Source organism: Lissotriton helveticus, chromosome 3_1, assembly GCF_964261635.1.
Source record: "Lissotriton helveticus chromosome 3_1, aLisHel1.1, whole genome shotgun sequence".
NCBI lineage: Eukaryota > Metazoa > Chordata > Amphibia > Caudata > Salamandridae > Lissotriton > Lissotriton helveticus.
The window spans coordinates 964,558,345-964,580,966 of record NC_136061.1 but is presented as its reverse complement, the minus strand read 5'-3'; the positions used below and the strand labels follow the sequence as shown (position 1 = coordinate 964,580,966).

The following is a 22,622-nucleotide window of genomic DNA, read 5'->3' as shown; positions in this document are numbered from 1 at the left end:
CACCCAACAAGTAAAGGGGCCTACACTCGTCGCCGGACACCTTCTAGACCTTATTTCCACGAACTTCGACAACATTGAGTCGACAGGTTCACAACAATCTCATGGACAAACAACACCTTGTTCAAGTTCAGTATCCCTGTCCCAGTCAAACACACACTCGCCACTGACAGACCAGTCTGCCAAAACCAGAACAGCATAACTGACAAGGACAGGAACACTGACCTGAACACAGCAACGGCATCCCCAGAGCAATTAAGAAAGAAGTTTAACAGTTGGATCACTTTCTGTGCCAACTCCCTGGCCACCCTCAAACACAGCAATACAACAAGGTTTAGACCCCAAGCTAGCTGGTACATGGAGGACCTCAGTCTGATAAAACACCACTGCAAACAACTGGAGCGCAAATGGAGAATGAGCCAGGACAATGCCTTCAGGAGCCTGTTCAAATCAGCCGAGACGCTACCACCAAAGAATCTGGAACAACAAACGCACCACTCTGGCAGGCCGCATTGAGCCAGCACAAACAAAAGCAAATAACCCTTTGATATTTTGGAGGATTGCACCTAACCAGTGACCACCTCCAATTTGATTTCCCCTAGAGTGACTATCTGCCATGGAAGCAAATTCTGGGCAGTGAATGTAAAAATTCAGGGCAATGGGTCAAAATTTGAACAAAAATTCTGATTATGGTCACATCTGAGGAGGTCAAGCAATGATATAAATAAAGTGAATAGATCACCAATACAAGTAAAGGCCAACATAGGATTCCTTTCTTTGGTTTGTATATTAAATAACAGTACTAAGCAAACATTCATATGTAACTGGGCTTATTTAAAAATGTAAAAACTGGCAGACGTATGCACACAAAGCAAAATTTGACAGCTGGCATAAGAAACAATTGCAATAAGATGTTGCCCATTTAACACTAATGATGGTAACTGAAGCTAAATAAATCATACCACTTTTCCAACTAGTTTGTACAATACTCCAAATCTTTACAACATCACTCTGCATGCTTGGTCTTAAATAAGGTAAGGTAAGGTAATTCTATATTAGAAACCCAAAGAATTGGTTTTCCACTCAGTCCTTCAAATTATTCCTCAATATTCTGAGGATGGCTAGAACCTCAGGGGTAATCAACTCATCCTTCTCAAGCTGTAATTTGTACTTTTCCTCAATAAAATCTGCATGGTACGATAAATCCTTTCCTTTTTCTCCAATTTAATTCTGGCAGGGTTGGCCTGCTGACATTCAGTGTCCGGCACAGACTTCATCACATCTGGTAATTACCAGCTGTGTTAAATCCCACTCAAATCAACCACTACACAAGGACATATGGAATTAAAGAAGTAACCCACTGAGGTATCTACGTACAATACAAATGTGTGACCTATTTGTTGTGCTCTGTTCTTTGTAGTAGCCACATTAACCCTCTATGCTTGCTTGGTCAAACCTGTGACTATACTGAGCACTGTACAAAAATTACTCCAGCAGGTGCATTAACCAAAAGTTATCATACCGCATTGTACCTTGAAACTTTAGGGGTATACAATGATATCTCCAGCAGGTGCTTTACCCTCATGAGATATTTTAAAATGAAGACTGTCTATAAACAAGTAAGCCAGAACAAACTTGCTGTCACACTTGCCATTGGGTGTAAATCTGTGACCTGCATTTTATGTGCCATGCTTTGCAGTAGGCATATTGACCATCTATGCTTGATGAGTAAGGCTCCCTCTTTTCCGTTTTTACTAATTTTTACAGATAAATACAGACAGAAAGCTTTTTATTTTCCTGTCTGTATTTATTTTTAAATGTGGATAAAAATGGAAATTGGGCTGTTTTTGAGTGATTCTAAATGTTGTCAATCATGACTGCCAGGTGAATAGCTGTGCAGATTGACAGACAAGGGGACCCAAAAATATAGGGATTTTAGTAAAGAGCCTTAAACAGCTGTAGAGTTACACAACCTTGATACTAAAATGTACATATTTTCTTACAAGTACATATTTTACCATCTGAGTGTGTGTATATCATTGAAACCTGTCAGGCGCTCAGGGACGAGTGCACATTAACAGGTTAAATAAATGCAAAAATATACACATTTCAGGTTAATTTTTTTGCAAAACCTAAAATAGATATGGACAAATACAGGTAAAATTAGTACAAAATAATTATGGATAAATACAGACGGAAATGCCAAAAATATAAATACCATAAAACCGGGAGCCCTATTGATGAGTCAAACCTGTGACGATACTAAGCAGTGCACACAAATCACCCCACCAAGTTCTTTATCAAAGATTGTTATTTACTCATACCCTGAAATTGTTGGTGTTTACAATGTTCTCTGCCGCAGGTGCATTGCCCTCATAAGATATTTGAAAATGCTATATAGGTCTGTAAACCAGTAAACCTGACCAGATTTGCTGTCAAATGTGTCAATGGATGCAAAGTTAAAAAAAAGAAATGCATGAACTGTCAGTCTCTGCACCAGTCTCCAATTTCCAGCACTGTTGTGGGAAAGAGTTCTGGGGCTTTATTTTCAGAGGTGAGATGCAGAACTATTAGAAATGACTGGCTCAGATGTTCAAAACTGTCATACGAGGCGCTGCACCCAAAGTTGCTGCAATGTGTTGTGTTAAGAGAGATCTGGCACTAGTCTGTGTAGTGAATGAGCCACTTTAGTGGTCTGATGGTCTGTGATGACCCTCGATCACCACCATTGTGAACTGACTTTAGTGTGCTATGTTACTTTAGCCTTAATGTGGGATGGTCTTGCATTAGAATAATCTTGCCAAAGAATAGAAGGTATGGGATGTCGAGGTGCAAAGTTGTTGGTGATGGTGCACACATGTGCTCCATAGTGGATACTGAGGGATTAAGGGCATAGTGTTATTTGAGTTAGGTGAATTACGACTTTAGCCTATTGGCTTTGACGTGGTCTAATATCATTCTGCTTTCCAAGTAGTGGAGGCCTATGCTTGAGCAACTCCATATTCTAAACTGCAGCCATCTTCTGAGCCTCTGTACGTGAGAGGTTATATTTTAGATTACATGTGTTGTCCACCAGTAGTGAACCAGACAGGACCGGTTCTTATCGGGTGGAATGTGCTCTCTTCGTGCCAAGTCAGAGCAAAACGTTTGGCCAGCTGCTTGTTGTGCTCTTGGTACGAGGTGGTACGGGAATCCAGTGAGAACTGTGGGCGGAGTTAGCTAGAAACTTCGATGGAGAGCTGCATTCTATATTAGAGAAAGGGGGTCCGAGAGATTCAGAGATTCTGAGATGGTGAGATGGTGAGATGCTGGTATGGTGGTTTGGCGGTCTGATGATACATCACGGTGCAGACGTGCAGTCGTGTTTGTGCAACAGAGAGTCCAGACCCAACCAGAGAGGGAAAGAGAGACAGACCCTTCTTCAGATGCCAAGATGCCTAAGATTATGGTGAGGTGTTCCAGGTGTACTTATGGTATCTAACTATGTCTTTTATTTTCAGGTTCTATGTATATGTATGTGCTGGTGATTGCTACAAATGTTCACTGTGATATTTAGTTATTTCTTTCTTTTGTCATCCTATTATCATGTAATAAAGAAACCCTAGAGCATATCATTTGTTTGTATTCCTTGTGAGGGAAGGTCTGGACCCTTTTTTACCAAGTACTTACAGAGGGATGGGCGATTCCCCTCTAATGGGTAATTGTTGATACGGGAGGGAAATCGGCTCCCATCAGGGATGTCTAAATTCTAATTATTCTATCCAATACATTGCTAGGAGGAGCATGCTTTGTGTACCCTCTCGGATAGGGGAGGTGTTGTAATTTGCTGTATACCCTCTCGGCAGGGGAGGTGTTGTGACTTGTTATTTGCGAGCTCCTTGGCAATGGTCCTATATGTTGTCAGTGTTTATTCCTTTCTTGGGTAAGTATTGTGAAATGTGGTGTCTTTCTGGAACCTGAGAAAGGATGTGGTAAGTAATGACCTGGTGACTGACAGAAGCACCAAAAAACACGGAGAAGTAGGTCATTACAATTTGGCGTAGTCGGCAGGATATGAACGTTGATTTAAAAGGGGAAAATATTGTTGTTGTTTTTTTTAGACATTGAAAGCAGACTCTCAGATATCAGTTGATTTATTTCCATGGGGGTAGCCCATATGGTGTTCTGGCTCATGAGTGAGCTAATTGTGTTGGGTTGAATGAGAATTGCTGTGTGTTTAAATGTGTTTTGTATAAAAGGCTCGTGAATAGCTTTTTTACGTTAGGCAGAAAGGGCTGGATCCCTTTAGTGTTCAGTAAAAGATGCATTTAAAATGTGCTGCGCTGCAACATGAATGTAACATCTCAGAATATAACCCTGAAAGGTGGGATGATGTTTCAGACAGAGATAGTGCGATTATTTTTAATGTGTTGTTTAACGTGCAGCCACAATTTGAGCATTTGCCAAAAGAGCTGAAGGATATGTTAATTGATGTCCAGTGTAAAAATATTCCTTTGAAAACAGAATTAAACGTGAATGATTTACATGTGAAAAATGTTACAGAAAATCTAGTCAGGTTGCCAATTGCACAGGCTGTTTTAATTAATTCTTCCGAAGAGAGAAATGATAAGACGACCCGTATTTTAGAATGAACGATCACCGGTTGTGGAGATAAATCAGACCTATCAGTGCACGATACATTTTGCTTTAAAAGAAAAATGCAAGCATATGATTTTGAAAGTGTACAACAGCGAATTGTGTATGACTGGCTACTTCCAGGTTTTAAAAATGTATTTTGTGATTTTACCCAAAAGCATTGTGCCCATTTTAGCTACAGTGAAGTGCAGGGACTTTTCAATTCAGATGCTGAACAAAGGCCCATGACTATATGCTTTTGCACACTTAAAGATACTGGACAGAGCAGCGTGAGAGAAAAGGTGATTTGCTTATGGGAGATTGCACTAGTAGTAAAATGGCCCATGTAGGCAGGAAAGCAGTTTGATAGGATTTCATAGAAGCAGGGTTGGTGACCCCAACAACTAATGTTTAAAATGATTTTATGTAGCTGGTGCACAAATGCGATAATTCTTTGCCCATGACAGTTGACTGTTACAAATTAAACAAACATAGACCTTCTTTGACTGATGCTGTCCCAGATATTGTTACAGAAGTACCCTGAGATTTTGTATGCGACTTTTTAAGGTTGCCAATGTTTTGTCTTTTAGTTACCAATAGTCCTATAGACAAATGATAGTTTAAAAGAAAATATATATATATATATAGGTGCATGCATTCAAAGGTGGGCTTTTCAATGTGGTTTTAGTTTAGTGTATTCCATTTACGAATGGAAAATTTCACAGCTTTTGGGTTGTGAACGGCTGGGAACTGACATGCTTTGACCATGAGGAGATAACATGCATTCCACAGAGCCTCCTCTTTCCCGGGCTCTTTGCAAGGGAGGGGGCGACCGCAGGAGCAATCTCCTCTCTGCTTGTTATGTTTGGTGAGCACTCAAATTCTTTCCGTGGAGAATAAGGTTGAAACTGAGCCAGCTCTGGGACGCGGACATCTCTGGAAGGGAGGGGTATGTTAGCAAGGAGTGAGAAGAGCGTACAGTTGACTGCCCCAGCCCTTCTGGCTGTGCAAGAAAAAATTAAATTTTGCCCAAATAAACTTAGAGAATATAATGCAGGTAGCATTCTTAAGCTATTCCCCAGATCTAGAGGAGAGCTTTGCAGACAGAAATTAAAATATTGGACTTTAAGAGATGTAAAACGACAATTATGTGCTTTTGATTTGAAGTTTTTTGCAAGACATGTGATACTTGTTTATCGTTTCAGATTGCGGAGCCGGGTGCAAGTGATGCCCTCCCTGTATGCATGGGCCCTCACCCCCCCTTTTATTATTTTATTTTATTATTTTATTTTGTTATTTTTTGGAGAGCAAACCAACCCCTCCCAAGCCTGGAGCCAGACCGGACGGTGAAAGGTGATGTCCTGGGGCTGATGGCAGACGGGAGCTGATGATCTATGGAGAACCAGATCAGATGGGGTTCTTCCTTGTCGAGGGGATACTGATGAAGAGGGATGCCAGAGGGCTGTCCTCTACATAGATGGACTGCTTCTTTCTAAGCGAAGAAGGGATTAGCAGAGTGTGCTGCAATTGGAACTGTCCCCTTCGAGTGAGGCGGACTTTGAAAGCATGAGAGCTGTGTGTCTTTCGCACAGGAGAACTGCTGGTGCACCCTGACATGAGACAGTGGTGTTTTTTGTTTTGCTTTTTTCACAGAAAAGAACACTTTTCCCCATAGAGACACTGTGCTGCCATTGGAGTAGATATTTCTGAGATACCGTTGGCTGCCTTGGCAGTAGAATTTGCAGTTTCATTATTATTATTAGAGGTTCAAATGACACAAGCTGAATTATTTTTTTTAGATAGTTCACCTGAGTTATGAAGTTTAAAAGAGAACAAAAAGAGAATAACAGTTAATTATGATCTGCTTTGAATTCAATGTTTTTGAGTAGTCACTTTAACACAAGAGTTATTGCTTATGTTTTTGATTCTGTGGTGCAGTTTTTACTCTTTCAAATATGGCCTACGGTCTTGCATGTTTCACTCTGAAAATTTAGTTTTTTACAGTTTTGCCTTTAAATGAGATATGTAATGTTTCAATGACACTCAAATCTTCAGTTAGGTTTTATTCAGTTGCTGGTTATTATGCATTGATACTGCTTTTACAGTTAACAGATATAGTGCCCCAATAATAGTTTTGTTTTTCAATCATGATATTCAGTTGCTAGTTACTTTGCAATGATGCCAATTTTGCAGTTAAAAGATGCAGTCATAGCTGTGCCTTTAGTTCAGTGATTTTAGTTTTGATATATGTGAATGGTGATGTTCAAGGGTCAAGGGGTGTAATGTAGTGAATGAGCCACTTTAGTGGTCTGATGGTCTGTGATGACCCTCGATCACCACCATTGTGAACTGACTTTAGTGTGCTATGTTACTTTAGCCTTAATGTGGGATGGTCTTGCATTAGAATAATCTTGCCAAAGAATAGAAGGTATGGGATGTCGAGATGCAGATTTGTTGGTGATGGTGCACACATGTGCTCCATAGTGGATACTGAGGGATTAAGGGCATAGTGTTATTTGAGTTAGGTGAATTGTGACTTTAGCCTATTGGCTTTGACGTGGTCTAATATCATTCTGCTTTCCAAGTAGTAGAGGCCTATGCTTGAGCAACTCCATATTCTAAACTGTAGCCATCTTCTGAGCCTCAGTAGGTGAGAGGTTATATTTTAGATTACATGTGTTGTCCACCAGTAGTGAACCAGACAGGACCGGTTCTTATCGGGTGGAATGTGCTCTCTTCGTGCCGAGCCAGAGCAAAACGCTTGGCCAACTGCTTGTTGTGCTCTTGGTACGAGGTGGTACAGGAATCCAGTGAGAACTGTGGGCGGAGTTAACTAGAAACTTCGATGGAGAGCTGCATTCTATATTAGAGAAAGGGGGTCCGAGAGATTCAGAGATTCTGAGATGCTGAGATGGTGAGATGGTGAGATGCTGGTATGGTGGTTTGGCGGTCTGATGATACATCACGGTGCAGACGTGCAGTCGTGTTTGTGCAACAGAGAGTCCGGACCCAACCAGAGAGGGAAAGAGAGACAGACCCTTCTTCAGATGACAAGACGCCTAAGATTATGGTGAGGTGTTCCAGGTGTACTTATGGTATCTAACTATGCCTCTTATTTTCAGGTTCTATGTATATGTATGTGCTGGTGATTGCTACAAATGTTTACTGTGATATTTAGTTCTTTCTTTCTTTTGTCATCCTATTATCATGTAATAAAGAAACCCTAGAGCATATCATTTGTTTGTATTCCTTGTGAGGGAAGGTCTGGACCCTTTTTTACCAAGTACTTACAGAGGGATGGGCGATTCCCCTCTAATGGGTAATTGTTGATACGGGAGGGAAATCGGCTCCCATCAGGGATGTCTAAATTCTAATTATTCTATCCAATACATAGCTAGGAGGAGCATGCTTTGTGTACCCTCTCGGATAGGGGAGGTGTTGTAATTTGCTGTATACCCTCTCAGCAGGGGAGGTGTTGTGACTTGTTATTTGCGAGTTCCTCGGCAATGGTCCTATATGTTGTCAGTGTTTATTCCTTTCTTGGGTAAGTATTGTGAAATGTGGTGGCTTTCTGGAACCTGAGAAAGGATGTGTTAAGTAATGACCTGGTGACTGACAGAAGCACCAAAACATACGGAGAAGTAGGTCATTACAGTCTGCTCTCTGTGTACCACCGACATACAATTAGGCTGTTGAGCAAAGTTGTCTGCGTGACTCTAGAATAGGTTTAATTACTGTAAGGCTGCCATTCCAGTTCAAAATACTATGCCTAGACAAACTTTAAAACTGTTTCCACACTGGATGTGTGCTGTACAATGCTGTTCACATGCAAATTGGCAAGTTAGGAGAAATAAAATTATTCTCCTTTTTAACACCTGCTTTCAGGTGGTGGTATTTTTAGTGCATAACCATGTCTACTATTGTTAGCAGATAGGGATTTGCATTAAAAACATTGGGAGTTGAAAAACAAGTTTTGCGCTGGAAAGTGAATAAAAAAAAACATTTTGCACGATTTTGCATCACTTTTTTAATACAAACCCAGCTTAAAATATTTGTAAATCTGCCCCTAAGTGTGCATTTACCATCAGATGGGCAGCAGTGCATATCAGTGCACACCAAACCTGGTGCAGGTTGTGCTTCCAACCCCCATTGACCATGATTTGGCAGTACTGTGCGCATCACAGTGACCTGATTCTCAGAGCCTTAAGCACACTAAACATCTCAGCAGCAAGTGAAAGCATCCCTGCACTTCAACACACCTAAACCTGTTGATGAACTAACCCTTGACAAAAATTGAAATCACAATTAGTTAAGCAAAACACAAACAAGCATTGAGTGGTGCTTTTAGAAAAGAGAGCAGGCCCAGGCTGGAAGGCTCAAGCCAGGTGCACACTCTGGCAAACTTTAACATTATGAGCAAACACCATCCGTTATAAAAACAATAACGGACAACGGACATTCGTCCGACATAATAGATGGTTCATGAAAATAACGGAAAGGTGGTGACCATAATCACCCTGCATTAGTGCCTCTGTAAAAATCTCTCTCAATTCTTCAGCAACAAAATCACCGCAATATACAGTGACGTCTAACTGCAACCGGACCCAACCCACCACGCCAAACACCTCCAGATCTAATCCAAAGAACCAATGCTAACCACAAGGCTAGCCATCACCCCAGAAGAAACTGCTGCTACCAGAAGTCCATCCATTCGGAGGCCCTATCTGACTCCTGCCTTACCATACCCTGAAGATTCCAATGAAGATTTACAAATGGCTCCTAATCAGCATGTGGAAAACCGTCATACATGTCCATGTCACAAGCAATCTGGAGTATGGGAATGCCCTCTTTGCCGGGATCATAAAGAAACACACAAGAAGGCTGCAGACCATTCAGAACTCGGTGGCTAGATTCACTCTCAACCTCCCACGCTGCACTCACATCACTACACACCTAAAGGAGCTCCACTGGCTCCTGCTTTCACAAAGCATCCTGACACCTCAGCTCGACCGGACTCCTATTTACACACATCCCACACATACAGAAAAACAGATCTGGTGGTCAAGTCTTCTCCTACATCATTCCTAATGCGTGGAATGACCTGCCACTACAACTTTGTGCCTCCTCCTCCCTTCTTGAATTCGGAAGAAGTTGAATACCTGGCTTTTTGAGTAGTTCCACTAGGATCTAGGTTTGGCTAGACTCACACCTGCTCAGGGCCAGGATACTCTTGCCGGTGATAGTGTGCTGGTCAAATCTACATAACATAACTTAACTATGTTCTTGCTTTAATCTGCTTGCCGGTATAACTTTTCTTCACCCAAATACTCTTCTTCTACTGCCCGGTGCACCCCTTTGCAAGACAATACCTAACAGTCTCTAGTATAGAGCACCTCAAAATACCCAACCCACTTGTCCACACGAACCAACGGTACATGTATCTCATAATATTTTATGTATGCTTGTGATTTACTTGCTTCTCCTAAGCGACGGAGTGCTGTACAAGATGAGGGTTTTACAAATCTAAGCTGGACATGGTACAATATGGTGGCTTTGAAGAGACGGGTGAGAATATGTCAGGAACACCACAGGGATTTGCTAAAGTCCCCTTCTTGGTCAGAGACAAGGAAAACCAGAAGGGTTCTCGGAATGCCAGCCTGTATGTCGCACAGCTAAGGGTGGACAGTGCTTGCATTCACAGCATTTTACTGGAGTTTTCTGTCTCAAGGTGAAATTCGTCTCACAGTTAATTACCGGTATGAGGAGGAGAGATGGAGACTTAATCCCCAAGTAATATCTTGGAACCGTTGAGGAAAATAATTTGAGGGAACACAATTTTCTGGACATACCTCAGTGTAGGGAATCAGGACATCTATTTCACCGCCACCTACTTAAACCCCAGTATAAATGTTTACTTTCCTAGAAATAGCTAGACACCAGGTAAGGTCATCATTCACGCACTTTGATGATGTAATACCACGGGGCAGTGACTTCTTTGCAATGCTTGGACAGAACTTGGGAAACAATCTGTGCCTGTTCCTTATAGGTTACTTTTTGCTCAAGTATTTATGTTAGACGTCCTGGCTCTGACACAAATGGATAGACATGTATGTGGTACCCACCGGGAGCAGTGTGACGAGGTAATGAAAATATGACACAAGCAAGGATATCCAAAAAGCAGTCATCTTAGTGAGGTAATCAGTCTGCTTTGTTGTTAGGGAACAGGGAGGATGACAAAGGACCTTCAGAAAGGATAGGACCAGTGATTTTTTTTGTTTGAATATCTTTTATTGCATTTCTTATTTGAGATTACATAACAAAGCAGTGGTTTTTACAGGATAAACTTGTTTTTCCTCTTCTTTCTTTTGTACATAATAAAAGAAAAAAGAATGGCAAGAATTCGATTCACCGGTGTACAAAGATATACACAATTAACAACAGTTCGCTAAGTTAACAGTTTTTGCCGTACATTTCCTGCAAATCAAACATCCGGATTAAGCCACCTTTTCCAGTAAACGAAAAGTCCCGGAATAATTGAGGTCTCTTGAAAACAATTAGGATTACATCCATCAAACCAAATCAGTTACATACCGACTAATGGGTGCCATCCCATTTGGAAGTAACATTATGCAAGAGGAAATCGGGACATACAGTGTGTTGCGGTGGGTCTGGTCATGTACATAACTCGTCAATGTCCCCATTTCTAAGGTGTGTCTCCCAACCCGTTCCTAAAAGAAGCGCCCTCATCCTTTGGGATTGCAATGTCAGCGTACTCAAATCCGCGCCTGCGGTCGCCAGAGTAGGCCCAAAGGGATCTGCATATCATTCGATATTCAATACCTTATACGTATTATATCGAACATAGAACAATAACTTGTAAAATAGGAACTGAAAACATAAGGGAAAACAAATCAAATGAGAAATAGCATTGGCTAGGGTGGGTGCGTGTGGTGCTCTGTCATCGATGTGAGTTATCCGGTGTGGGGTGTAATTGTGTCAGGGGTGGGGGGGGCGGCCAGAGAGGGGGGAGAGGGTTCGGCAATTTTTTTGGCCCAGTGGGGAGAAAGGATAGGACCAGTGATGCAGCATGGATGAGCTAGTCATCGAGCAGGAAGGAAGCGCTGGAAATGTGTGTTGTGCCAGCGCAATACAGAGTCACTATTTAAAGGAACTCTTTATTTATAGAAAAGAGACCTACATAATTACCAGGGGATGGAAAACAGAGCTCTTTATCTAGACCGATGGAGTCTCCTGCACACTCAGGAAGGTCGGCTCTGGGCCATATTTGCAGAAAATCCCCATAAGGTAAATGTATTGCTAGGGGGTGGAGTTGTACACTGGTCACAGGTCTGCCCCAGTCCGCCCCCCTAGTGCATTGATGGAGCGAGGCTGTAACAAACATTTTTGTATACCCCTCGTCAAGTCCGTTTCTCATAACTGTAATATGTATTAATCGAGTGAATTTGAACTAATCAATATAGAATAAAAATACACACAGAAAAAGTACAAGTGGGATACTAATTTGCTTGTGTTGCAAATCGTAATACATTAATTATGTGAATTTGTCATACTAATATAGTGCATTGCCTCTAATTTAGCAAAGCTATGCATTGTCACGTCCCCGCTGCAGGCATCATACATCCAATTACACGCTGGACACAAGGCGGGTGTAAACACTATTCTTTATTCTTTATTCTCTTTCCACGCTGTTCCCACACGTCCGTCCCCGTCCTAGTTCCCGTCCAGACTGTCCTCTTCCTGTCCCCTGACCGGATGTGGTGTCTGGTGACCTGGTCACCTCCCTCATGACCCACAGGGTCCTAGTGTCCTCTGTCCCTAGCGTCAGGTCACTACATCTCCCCCTTTGTTGCAAACAAATGTTCATGGTGCTATTCTCCTGCTCATTGTCGTCATGAAGAAAAGAAAAGAAAAAGAAAAAGAAAAAGAGAGAGAGAGAGAGAGAGAGAGAGAGAGAGAGAGAGAGAGAGAGAGTGTCAGTCTCGTCGACCCTTCTCCCCAGTCTCTGGTTCCTACTTTTTTCTACGTATTCTCATTGTTCCTTTGTACCCCTTCCTTTGTCGTCGTTTCCTGCCATCATCCTTTCTTCTGCTTTTTAGTCGTCCTCCATCTGCTCTCTTTCTGTCAGCCTCTCTTCGTGTTGATCGTTGTTCTCTGCCCTCCACTTTTCTTCTTGCTCCTCTCTTTCTACGTCCGCCCTTTGCTGTGCTTTTTTTTCACTCATTTTTCTTTCTTCTCTTTGTTTGCTATCGGCATATCCTTTTTCTTTTTTATAGGTCATCGTTATCAGGCCCATCGTTTTAGCGGTGTTGTTGCTCATCAGGCATGGTCCAGGGGCATCGCCTTTTAGAACGTGAATGTCCTCCTTCTTTATTTTGTCCTCGTACCTCAGTTCCTCTGTGAATTCTCCCAAATTCGTTACCTCTTTCTTTGCCCCCCAGGTGAACACTTTCACCTTGGACGCTCTCAGTGTCGGCTTCATTTCCATTTTCTCGTACTCAGATACACACATGACGTTGCATGTCGCACCACTGTCCAAAATAAAGTCTGCTTTGTGCGCTCCTACTCTTATCTTTGCATTGTTTGTCTTCCCTCGGCTGCTTTTGTCTGCTGGCTCTGTGTGTACTTCCGACATGTTGTATAGTCTTTGCACTTTCTCTTCTTCCTCTTCTTCGCTTGACCCTCGTGACCTACTTCTCCTTTCGTTGTCGATATACCTGACGTGTCTTGTTGTCGACTCCTGTTGTCTTCCTGTTCTTTCCTTGTCGCCTCTGACTTGTGCACTATGGCACATACTGGTGTAATGATTTCTTCCACCACATCTTCGGCACGTCTGGCCAAACGCTGGGCATGCGCCTCTGTGAGGAAATCCCATTCCGCACTGGAAACATGTTCCTTCGCGCGACCTCCTTTCCTTTTGTTCCCTCCAGTCATTCTTCCCTCGGCCTGTGCGATCTCTGTTTGTCGTGAAGTGCGCGTTTTCTATTTCAACGTTCTTCCCTCTTTCCATTTCCTTGGCATGCTCTGTTGCTCTCGCCTCTGCTCTTGCCAGTGACAGGATGTTCTCCAACGACGTTGGCTCCTTGAGTATTCTTGCTCTGAATCCTGTGTCGCGACAGCCTTCTATGAGTCTTAGTCTTATTGCCTGCTCGTTATCGAATTTGTCGAACTCACAATGTGTCACCAATTTTCTCAATCTTGTCGCGAAGTCATCTAGTGTTTCGTCTGCTCGTTGACACGCAACCGTGAATGTGTATCGTTCGAAGTCAATGTTTCGTTGTGGGTCGAATTTGGCTGTTAGGCATTTTTTTAGTTGGTCATATGTTTTCGTTTCTTCAGTAGGCAGTGTCACCAGAAGTTATTCGACGTCATCCCCTGCTAAGTTCAGCAGTAGCCCTCGTTTCTTCCCATCTGCTACATCTGTATCTTCTACGTATCTTTCAAACCGTCTGATCCACTTCTCCCACCTTATTCCTGCCTGTGGCTCCGATAAGTTGAACGGTAGTGGGCTCCTGTATTGCGCGCTGGGCTTTGAGTCTGCCATTCTTTCCTTTTTCTATGCTTTCCTTGTCTCTTTGAGCCTTTTCTAGGCTTTCTCTGTCCTTTTCTTGTCTTTAATTCTTCTTCGTCTTCTGTTGTTCTCCTGGTCTCTTTTAGCCTTTTCTAGGCTTCTCTGTCCTTTGCTCTTGTGTCCCTTTGGTGTCCTCTTTTCCTTGTCCTTTTCTTGTCTTTGCTTCGTTTTGTTTTTTTGGTGTTCTCCTTGTCTCTTCTAGCCTTTTCTGGGCTGTCATTGTCCTCTCCTTGTCTCTTTTAGCCTTTTCTAGGCTCTCCTTGTCTCTTTAAGCCTTTTTTATGCTTTCCTTGTCCTTTTCTTTCCTTTTCTGCTTCTTTTTTTTCCCGCCTGACTCTGGAATGGCCGCCCTGTTTATTCCTATGGCCTTTTTTCTTTTGTCCTATTTTTCAAAATGGCCGCTCTCTTCTCGCGAGATTTCGCTCGCCTGACCCTGCGATGGCCCCTTCGTTTCTTCTATCTTCTCATTGGCTCTCCCCGCCTGACTGTTTAATGGCCGCCGTGATCTGTTCTTGCTCTCGCGAGATCTCCTATCTCGAGAGCGAGGACCTCGCGCTTTGATTTCTGGCACTCGCGCTGTGCCTCGAACGCTTCTTACCGCGTTCTGCTGTGGCTCCGTTGGACGCTCTCGGGGTGGGCTCCCGTGTAGCTCCTTGCGTCTTTTTGGCCGGCCTCGTCGATGTCCTGCACGCGTGGCAGTTCTTCCACCTTGTCGCCAGTTGTCACGTCCCCGCTGCAGGCACCATACATCCAATTACACGCTGGACACAAGGCGGGTGTAAACACTATTCTTTATTCTTTATTCTCTTTCCACGCTGTTCCCACACGTCCGTCCCCGTCCTCGTTCCCGTCCAGACTGTCCTCTTCCTGTCCCCTGACCGGATGTGGTGTCTGGTGACCTGGTCACCTCCCTCATGACCCACATGGTCCTAGTGTCCTCTGTCCCTAGCGACAGGTCACTACATGCATGTATGCTTATTATAAGTATTCATTGTGGCAAAAACGAAGGAGAATGGTAAGAAAACAACGCCTATTTGTACCTTAATGGCTAGGTAACCACTAACAGGGTGAACTTAGAATGGGGGGAGGTAAATAGAAGGGCTTTACTTCGAAATCTAACGTTTAATTGTGTTTGTTTCTATAATAATTCCCGTTATGGCCCATGCGGCCTAAATAAAAATGGAGGTTTTGCGAGACTCCGAGAGAGTGTACTTCTACGCATGCGCGACTGTGCTCGAGAGATGTACGAGCGGCCTGGGCCTGGGCTGCTGATGTCAAGGTCAGCGTGGCCTGAAGAGCAGAATGGTGTCAAATTGGAATGTCTGAGTTGTGCGCCTGGGAAAGCTGACCCGCCCTCCCGTCCCCCTTCTTATGACGCCCCCAGAGCGACTGCGCAGCGGACGCGCGCAGCGGGAGCACCGATTGTGCGCCGAAGGCGCGCCAAAGGTAAGCCCGTCTGCGCCCGTCCACGCCTGGACCGCGCCCAGTGCCAGGACCCCTGGCCCCCGCCGACGGAAGCCGACCCGACGGACCTACGACGCCACCGAACTCTACGCACTCAACGCCGGAAGAACCCCGGGGTGCTACCGAGCCACCCCGAGACGCACCCACGGACCCTTCTGCTGCAACTCCTGCAAGTTCACCTGCATCCAGACCTCCGCCACACCAGCACCGACCAAGACCAAGCCGAACACCAGCAGCACCCACCTGAAGTGCATCCTGCTCAACACCCGCTCCGTCCACAGACACGCCGTCGAGCTCTGGAACCTGCTCGACACCACTGCACCGGACGTCGCCTTCCTCACGGAAACCTGGATGAACGCCTCTTCAGCGCCCGACATCGCCATCGCCATCCCAGACGGCTACAAGATCATCCGAAGGGACCGCATCAACAACACAGGAGGAGGCGTCGCCATCATCCACAGGAACACCATCCGCATCTCGACCAACACCGACGACACCCTCGCACCCGCCGAGCACCTTCACTTCCAGGTCCACATCAACCCCAAGACCACCCTCAGAGGCACCCTCATCTACAGACCCCCGGGACCACGCACACAATTCAGCGAAGACATCGCCGACTTCATCAGCCCGCACGCCCTCTGCTCTGCTGACTACATCCTCCTCGGGGACCTCAACTTCCACCTGGAGAACAACAACGACCGCAACACCACCACCCTGCTGGACAACCTCGCTAACCTGGGACTCAAGCAGCTGGTCACCACCCCCACCCACTACGCCGGACACACACTCGACCCCGTCTTCTCATCCAGCAAGGACATCGCCTTCAGCCACGCCACCGGACTCCACTGGACGGATCACAGCTGCGTCCACTTCAGCTTCAGAAGGACCACGATCCACCACCACCAGCAACAGGTTGCACGCAGAAGCTGGAACAAGATCACAGCCGACCAACTCGCGACCTCCCTGAACATGAACCCTCCCACCAGCACACCGGACCCAAGCCAGGCGGCCACCAACCTCACCAAGTGGATCAGCGACTGCGCAGACGACCTCGCCCCCCTGAGGACCCCGCCCAGCAGACCCGGCAGCAAGAAAGCCCCATGGTTCACCGACGAACTCAAGAACTCCAAGAAGAACTGCCGAGCCCTCGAGAGAACCTGGCGCAGAGACCCAACTCCGGACAACATGGCTGCCCTCAAGCTCGCCACCCGAAAGCACCACCAACTCATCCGCGCCACCAAGAAAACCGCATTCAAGGAACGACTGGACAACAACGCACACAACAGCAAGGAACTCTTCAACATCGTCAAAGAGCTCTCCAACCCCAACGCCGGAAACAACAACATCACCCCTTCGCAAGACCTCTGCAACTCCCTCGCCTCCTACTTCCACAACAAGATCACGGACATACACAACAGCTTCAGCACTCAACCGACGCACGCCACAACCGAACCCCCGCCCCCCACCACCACCCTCCGCGCCTGGACCCCGATCAACACCGAAGACACCATCCGCACGATGAACTCCATCCACTCCGGATCTCCGACCGACCCCTGCCCTCACCACGTCTTCAACAAGGCCGACGCTGTCATCGCACCCCACCTGCGGGACATCATCAACACCTCCTTCGACACCGCTACCTTCCCGGAGAGCTGGAAGCACGCTGAACTCAGCGCCCTACTCAAGAAGCCTTCAGCCGACCCCACCGACCTCAAGAACTACCGCCCCATCTCGCTGCTCCCGTTTCCTGCAAAAGTCATCGAGAAGACCGTCAACAAGCAGCTGGCCGCCTTCCTCGAGACGAACGGATCCCTCGACCCCTCGCAGTCTGGCTTCCGGGCAAACCACAGCACCGAGACCGCCCTGATCGCAGCCACCGATGACATCCGTGCCCTGCTCGACAACGGAGAAACAGCGGCCCTCATCCTCCTAGACCTCTCCGCGGCCTTCGACACTATCTGCCACCGTACCCTAGTACAGCGCCTCAGCAACGTCGGAGTCCAGGATAAGGCACTGGAGTGGATCATCTCCTTCCTCGCCGGGAGAACACAGAGAGTCCGCCTCCCTCCGTTCAGATCGGAAGCCACCGAAGTCATCTGCGGCGTCCCTCAAGGCTCCTCGCTCAGTCCAACCCTCTTCAATGTCTACATGGGCCCCCTCGCTGACATCGCACGCCAGCACAACCTCAACATCATCTCCTACGCCGACGACACCCAGCTGATCCTCTCCCTCACCAACAACCCCGCCACCGCCAGAGACAACCTACACGAAGGGATGATAGAGGTAGCCGAATGGATGAAGAACAGCCGCCTGAAACTGAACTCGGACAAGACGGAAGTCCTCATCCTAGGATCCTCACCCTCCGCCTGGGACGACTCCTGGTGGCCCCCCGCCCTGGGCAACGCACCCCAACCCACAGACCACGCACGCAACCTGGGCTTCATCCTGGACTCCTCCCTCTCCATGACCAGACAAGTCAACACCGTCTCCTCGTCGTGCTTCAACATCCTGCGCATGCTACGTAAGATCTTCCGGTGGATCCCCACCGAGACCAGGAAGACGGTCACCCAGGCCCTCGTCACCAGCCGTCTGGACTACGGCAACTCCCTTTACGCCGGAACCACCGCCAAACTCCAGAAGAGAGGCCCGGGATACCTCAACAGCCGCCTCAACTTCTACGCTCCCAAACGCCAGCTTCGATCGACCGGCCACGCCCTCGCCGCCGTCCCCCGCATCCGAAGAGCCACCACAGGAGGACGGTCCTTCTCCTACCTCGCCGCCAAGACATGGAACTCCCTCCCGACCCACCTCCGCCGGACCCAGGACCACCTCGCCTTCAGGAAGCAACTCAAGACCTGGCTGTTCGAGCAGTAGCGGACCCCCCCTCCCTAGCGCCTTGAGACCCTTTGGGTGAGTAGTGCGCTTTATAAATGCCGTGATTGATTGATTGATTGACTGAAGTGTCGATACAAGGACAAAAATGAAATATTGCAACATGAACAATTATGACCGTATGAGACTTATGGAAGTGACTTAGTTAAAATCGGACAATGAGGACATGAGGTGATCTTCATCCACCCCTCGAATGGACCAATGAGAAATGAGTGTGAACCCTAAAGTTTCAAATTTTAGTTAGATAGTTAGGGAAAAAGGAAATAAAAGAGGCAGTTTGGAAAAGAGAAAAAACGCTTGCTTTGAATTATTTTCGCACCACGACATGCTGTCGGACTAATCGATTTTCTGAGTGCAAAGACTTTGACATTTTTCCTGACTTTAACTTTTGATGGTGTCGGAGTCCTGATGGGAGGTGAACATCAAGGAAGATAGAGAGGCTATTTTGGGGAACTTTGCTGTTTAATCCTGATTTCCTTTTGACCAAGAAGATGGGTAATATGTCTTTGAATTTTCTCATTTCTGAACTATTCTGCTAATAAATGTAAACTAATTAAACTTATTTTACTCTGTACTTGAAGTAATTAAAGAAATGTTTAATACATTTTTCCAAATAAAGATTAAACTCTAAGCGTAAGGTCATGCTGGAAGACTTAAAGAGAAATAAAAATTAAATAAATGGAGAATTAAGCTGGTCTTGTTGTCCATAGTTAACTTTTACTAGCTGATCCATTGACCAAAACAGTGGGGTGCCTTAAATGCTGTTTATAAAATTTAGTAACATGGTGAGATCAATAAAATACATATGTATATAATGTATAGAATTTGAACTAAATAGATGAAGTAGGGTACTATGCTCTCCAGCAGCTTGTCCTCTGGTTTTCGATGATTTTGGGAGCACTGTGATTTGTGTGAATGAGTGACTCGCGGTGTTATGGGCCCCACCGACGAGTAAAGTGTGATAGCTCCTGGGGTTTCAGTGAGGGTTTGAGGGTTGTTTGAGAGCAGCGCTGGATCAGCATCATGGTAAATGCAGTTCAAGGCAGTTCATAACTTACAATTTTTCTCGAGTTTTGAGCGCAGCCAGTGCTGTCAGCCCTTGACTCCAGTCTTTCCTTCTTCTGAACTTTCTGGAACAGCAAAGCATCCTTTGAGGGGAACATGACCTGCTGCTTACTGTCTTTGCACGTGTCAAACAGCTCTCAGGTGCAAACTCGTGGCTCCTGAAACCTATCACCAGCTCCCCTAAGAGGCATGAGCTAGTCTATACCTTGCTAGAGGGGGGCGGCATACATTGACCAGGGGTCTGCTCCAGTCCTCCCCAGTGCATCATGGTATATATATACCGGCATGGATCTGGCCCGGTTGGACACTCTTGAGTTGAACACCCTTGAGTTGGACAATGATTTTTCACTTTCCTAAAGGTCACATCTAGGCCAGATTTTGCTTCCAGAAAAGGGACCCAGGGTATATTATACCGAGAGGAGACAACCACAAGCCACATACTACCACAGTGCTGCGATGATCTCATGTTTATATTCTAGAAAGTTACTCTGCTCAAAGAAGTTTGCCTTGAATGCCATTTCCGCAAAAGGAGTCACTCATTTTAATTATTTTTTACTCAGGTTAGTGTAATGGGCAGGGCTTTAAATTGGCCAGGTCCTACCGGTGCTTAGCACTGGCAGTTTGAAAAGCAGGTGCTAAGACAAATCCCTGTGGGGCTCACCATTTTTGCTCTCACCCTCAGGGTGAAAAAAAAATCTTAACTCTGCAGCAGTACCACCTTTCGCTGCCTTTGATGTAACTTCAAAGAGAGTCGCTATAGTTCTCTACAGTCTCATCATTTCAGAACTGAAGCATTTTCAATGTTATATACAACAAAGCCACAGTTGTTGCTTATTTAGCATATGCAACTAACACCCACTGACAAAGCTAATAGTCTTGTCTTGTTGTAGGTATAATGTTACTTGTATTATATATCTGGATGCAGTGCCAGAAGCAGCTAAATAGCAGTTAGGTGGCTCACTATGCTAAGCACAGATTTTTAGCTTCCGTGTTATTAAGCCACGCCCTTAATTACATCGGACACCCTCTTTGGGACCCCCAGTTTTTTAATCCCACGTGTTTATCGACCACAGATGTAGCTGCACATTTATTGCCTTAGTTGATGATGGGTGATAAATATACGGGGTTGTCAGCTTTAAAATATAGGACTAAAGTAGGGACACGGAAGATGAGAAAACACAAATGTTATTTGTTTAATGAACGCACCGCCCACTTGGCGTGCGTTGCTGTCGCTCACCGAAGCGTGTCCTCGCTCGTGCAGAGGTGAAGCGGCGTCAGACCCTCGTGGCTCAGCAGGTTGGGATTCGCCCTGTGCTCCAGTAGCAGTTCGGCACACTCAGTGTGGCCCTTGGCACAGGCCTCGTGCAGCGCGCTCTGTCCCCCAGGAGCTGCATTGGGGTCGGCTTTTCGGTGCAGCAGGTAACGCAGGCAGTCAGTGTAGCCCCTGCTAGCTGTGATGCACAGGGGGTTTGTAAGCTCCCTCTTGTACTCCAGTGACCATAGACCTGCAGCAAAAGAATGCACAATGCAAATAAGAACTTGGGTTGATCCAATCACGCATGTGGCAGTGCTGTAATGCCAATATACACCTGACCACAGAGTATAACAAGCATTTGCAATGCAATAGTTCTCGCCTTTGGGACCTTATAAGTATTTAGCCATGCAGCACATTATGCTGGGTGCTGTAATATCTACTTTAGTTTAATGGACCTTTTTGGAAATATGAAGTAAGTAGAGTAATGCAAATGTACCAATAAAAAATTGAATTGTGTATCCTTTGACTTTTACAAATAACTAAGAATTATATTTCTACAAAAAACAACTTTGATAACACTGTACTTGTATACACATTGATCTTAACACCTTGATTGGAATACAGGAAGTGTATTGTTTTGGTACTAGGAATTAAGTAAAATAAAAACGTCACATTGTTTACGCTGGCTCAGATTAAACAAAATTCACACTTTTAAAGTAAGTTTGTTATCAGTATCAAATCCTGTTACATTACTCGACAATTAAAAGATTGGAAAATAAGGGTAACATGAACTTCCTTAATAACACACCTTTCTGCTGTATTTTGACTGCACCATAAATCATACGGAAATCCTTGTGTTAGGAAGCTGCTTCTTTGCTGTAAAAAAATAAGCTGCAGGGGGTTTTCTCAGATGAATGCAGAAGCCTGTAGTGGCTAGACGAAAACATTATGCTTTGGGTGCACAACCCTTCTTTCCGTGCAGTGCATTTCTTCCTCTACTGAACAAAGAAGGATGAGTAGAGTGCACATAGAAAGTACCGGAAAGCTGATTGGGTGGTATGTGTGGTTCAATGCTTCCCTGCTTGCAAGGTTTACCACAATTCCCTGTCTGTTTTTTCAGCTGTGTTTGAGCAATTTAATTAAAAAAAGCACAAACAGTAGAATTCAGCAGCATCCGATAGAAACGTGCAAATGTATTGTTTTTAACGTACAATGTATAAAAGGGAGGCAGCAGCAGCTCATAAGAGGAAGTGAAGAGCAGCTGTTTAGAATACAAACAAGCTCAGTGGGCCAGGAGGTGTTGTTCTGCGAAGGGCAGGGAGATCAACACCTTCGCCATGGCGCGAATTCCGCTGCGGTGCGGGGGGGGCGGGGGGGGTGCTTGGGGGTGGACGTGGCGCTGCGGTGCTCATGACGGCTCCCGGTCGTCATAAATCATGGTGGTCGTGTGCTCATGATGGCCTGAGCTGTCAGAACTCCGCCCACTAATAAATTCTCCTGCACAGGTGGAGAATTAACACTGCATGGGAGGAGCGGCAACATTCGGACGGACGCCGGCCGTCATTAGCACACGCCTACTGTGACTCATGACAGCCGGGAGCCGTCATGAGCACCGAAGAGGTTAAGTGAACTGGGAGCAGCAGCGAGGACAGCGCGAAAGACAAATAGTGCACTGAAGGAAAACATATGGCCCATAGTGAAAAGATTCATGTAGCAGGGGAAGTCTCCAGGGCGGAACAAAAGGAG

At 45.5% G+C, this 22,622-nt stretch overlaps 1 protein-coding gene across 4 annotated transcripts in view; it reads right to left on the bottom strand.

The window, feature by feature from the left end:
* ASB18 (ankyrin repeat and SOCS box containing 18) overlaps nucleotides 1-22,622 on the bottom strand; it is a 302,293-nt gene that overhangs the window by 68,289 nt on the left and 211,382 nt on the right. For all 4 annotated transcript variants that reach the window (XM_078681372.1, XM_078681373.1, XM_078681374.1 and 1 more), the window contains exon 2: nucleotides 20,859-21,126. In XM_078681372.1, coding sequence (XP_078537498.1) covers nucleotides 20,859-21,126 — 268 coding nt within the window. The remainder of the gene's footprint in view (nucleotides 1-20,858; nucleotides 21,127-22,622) is intronic.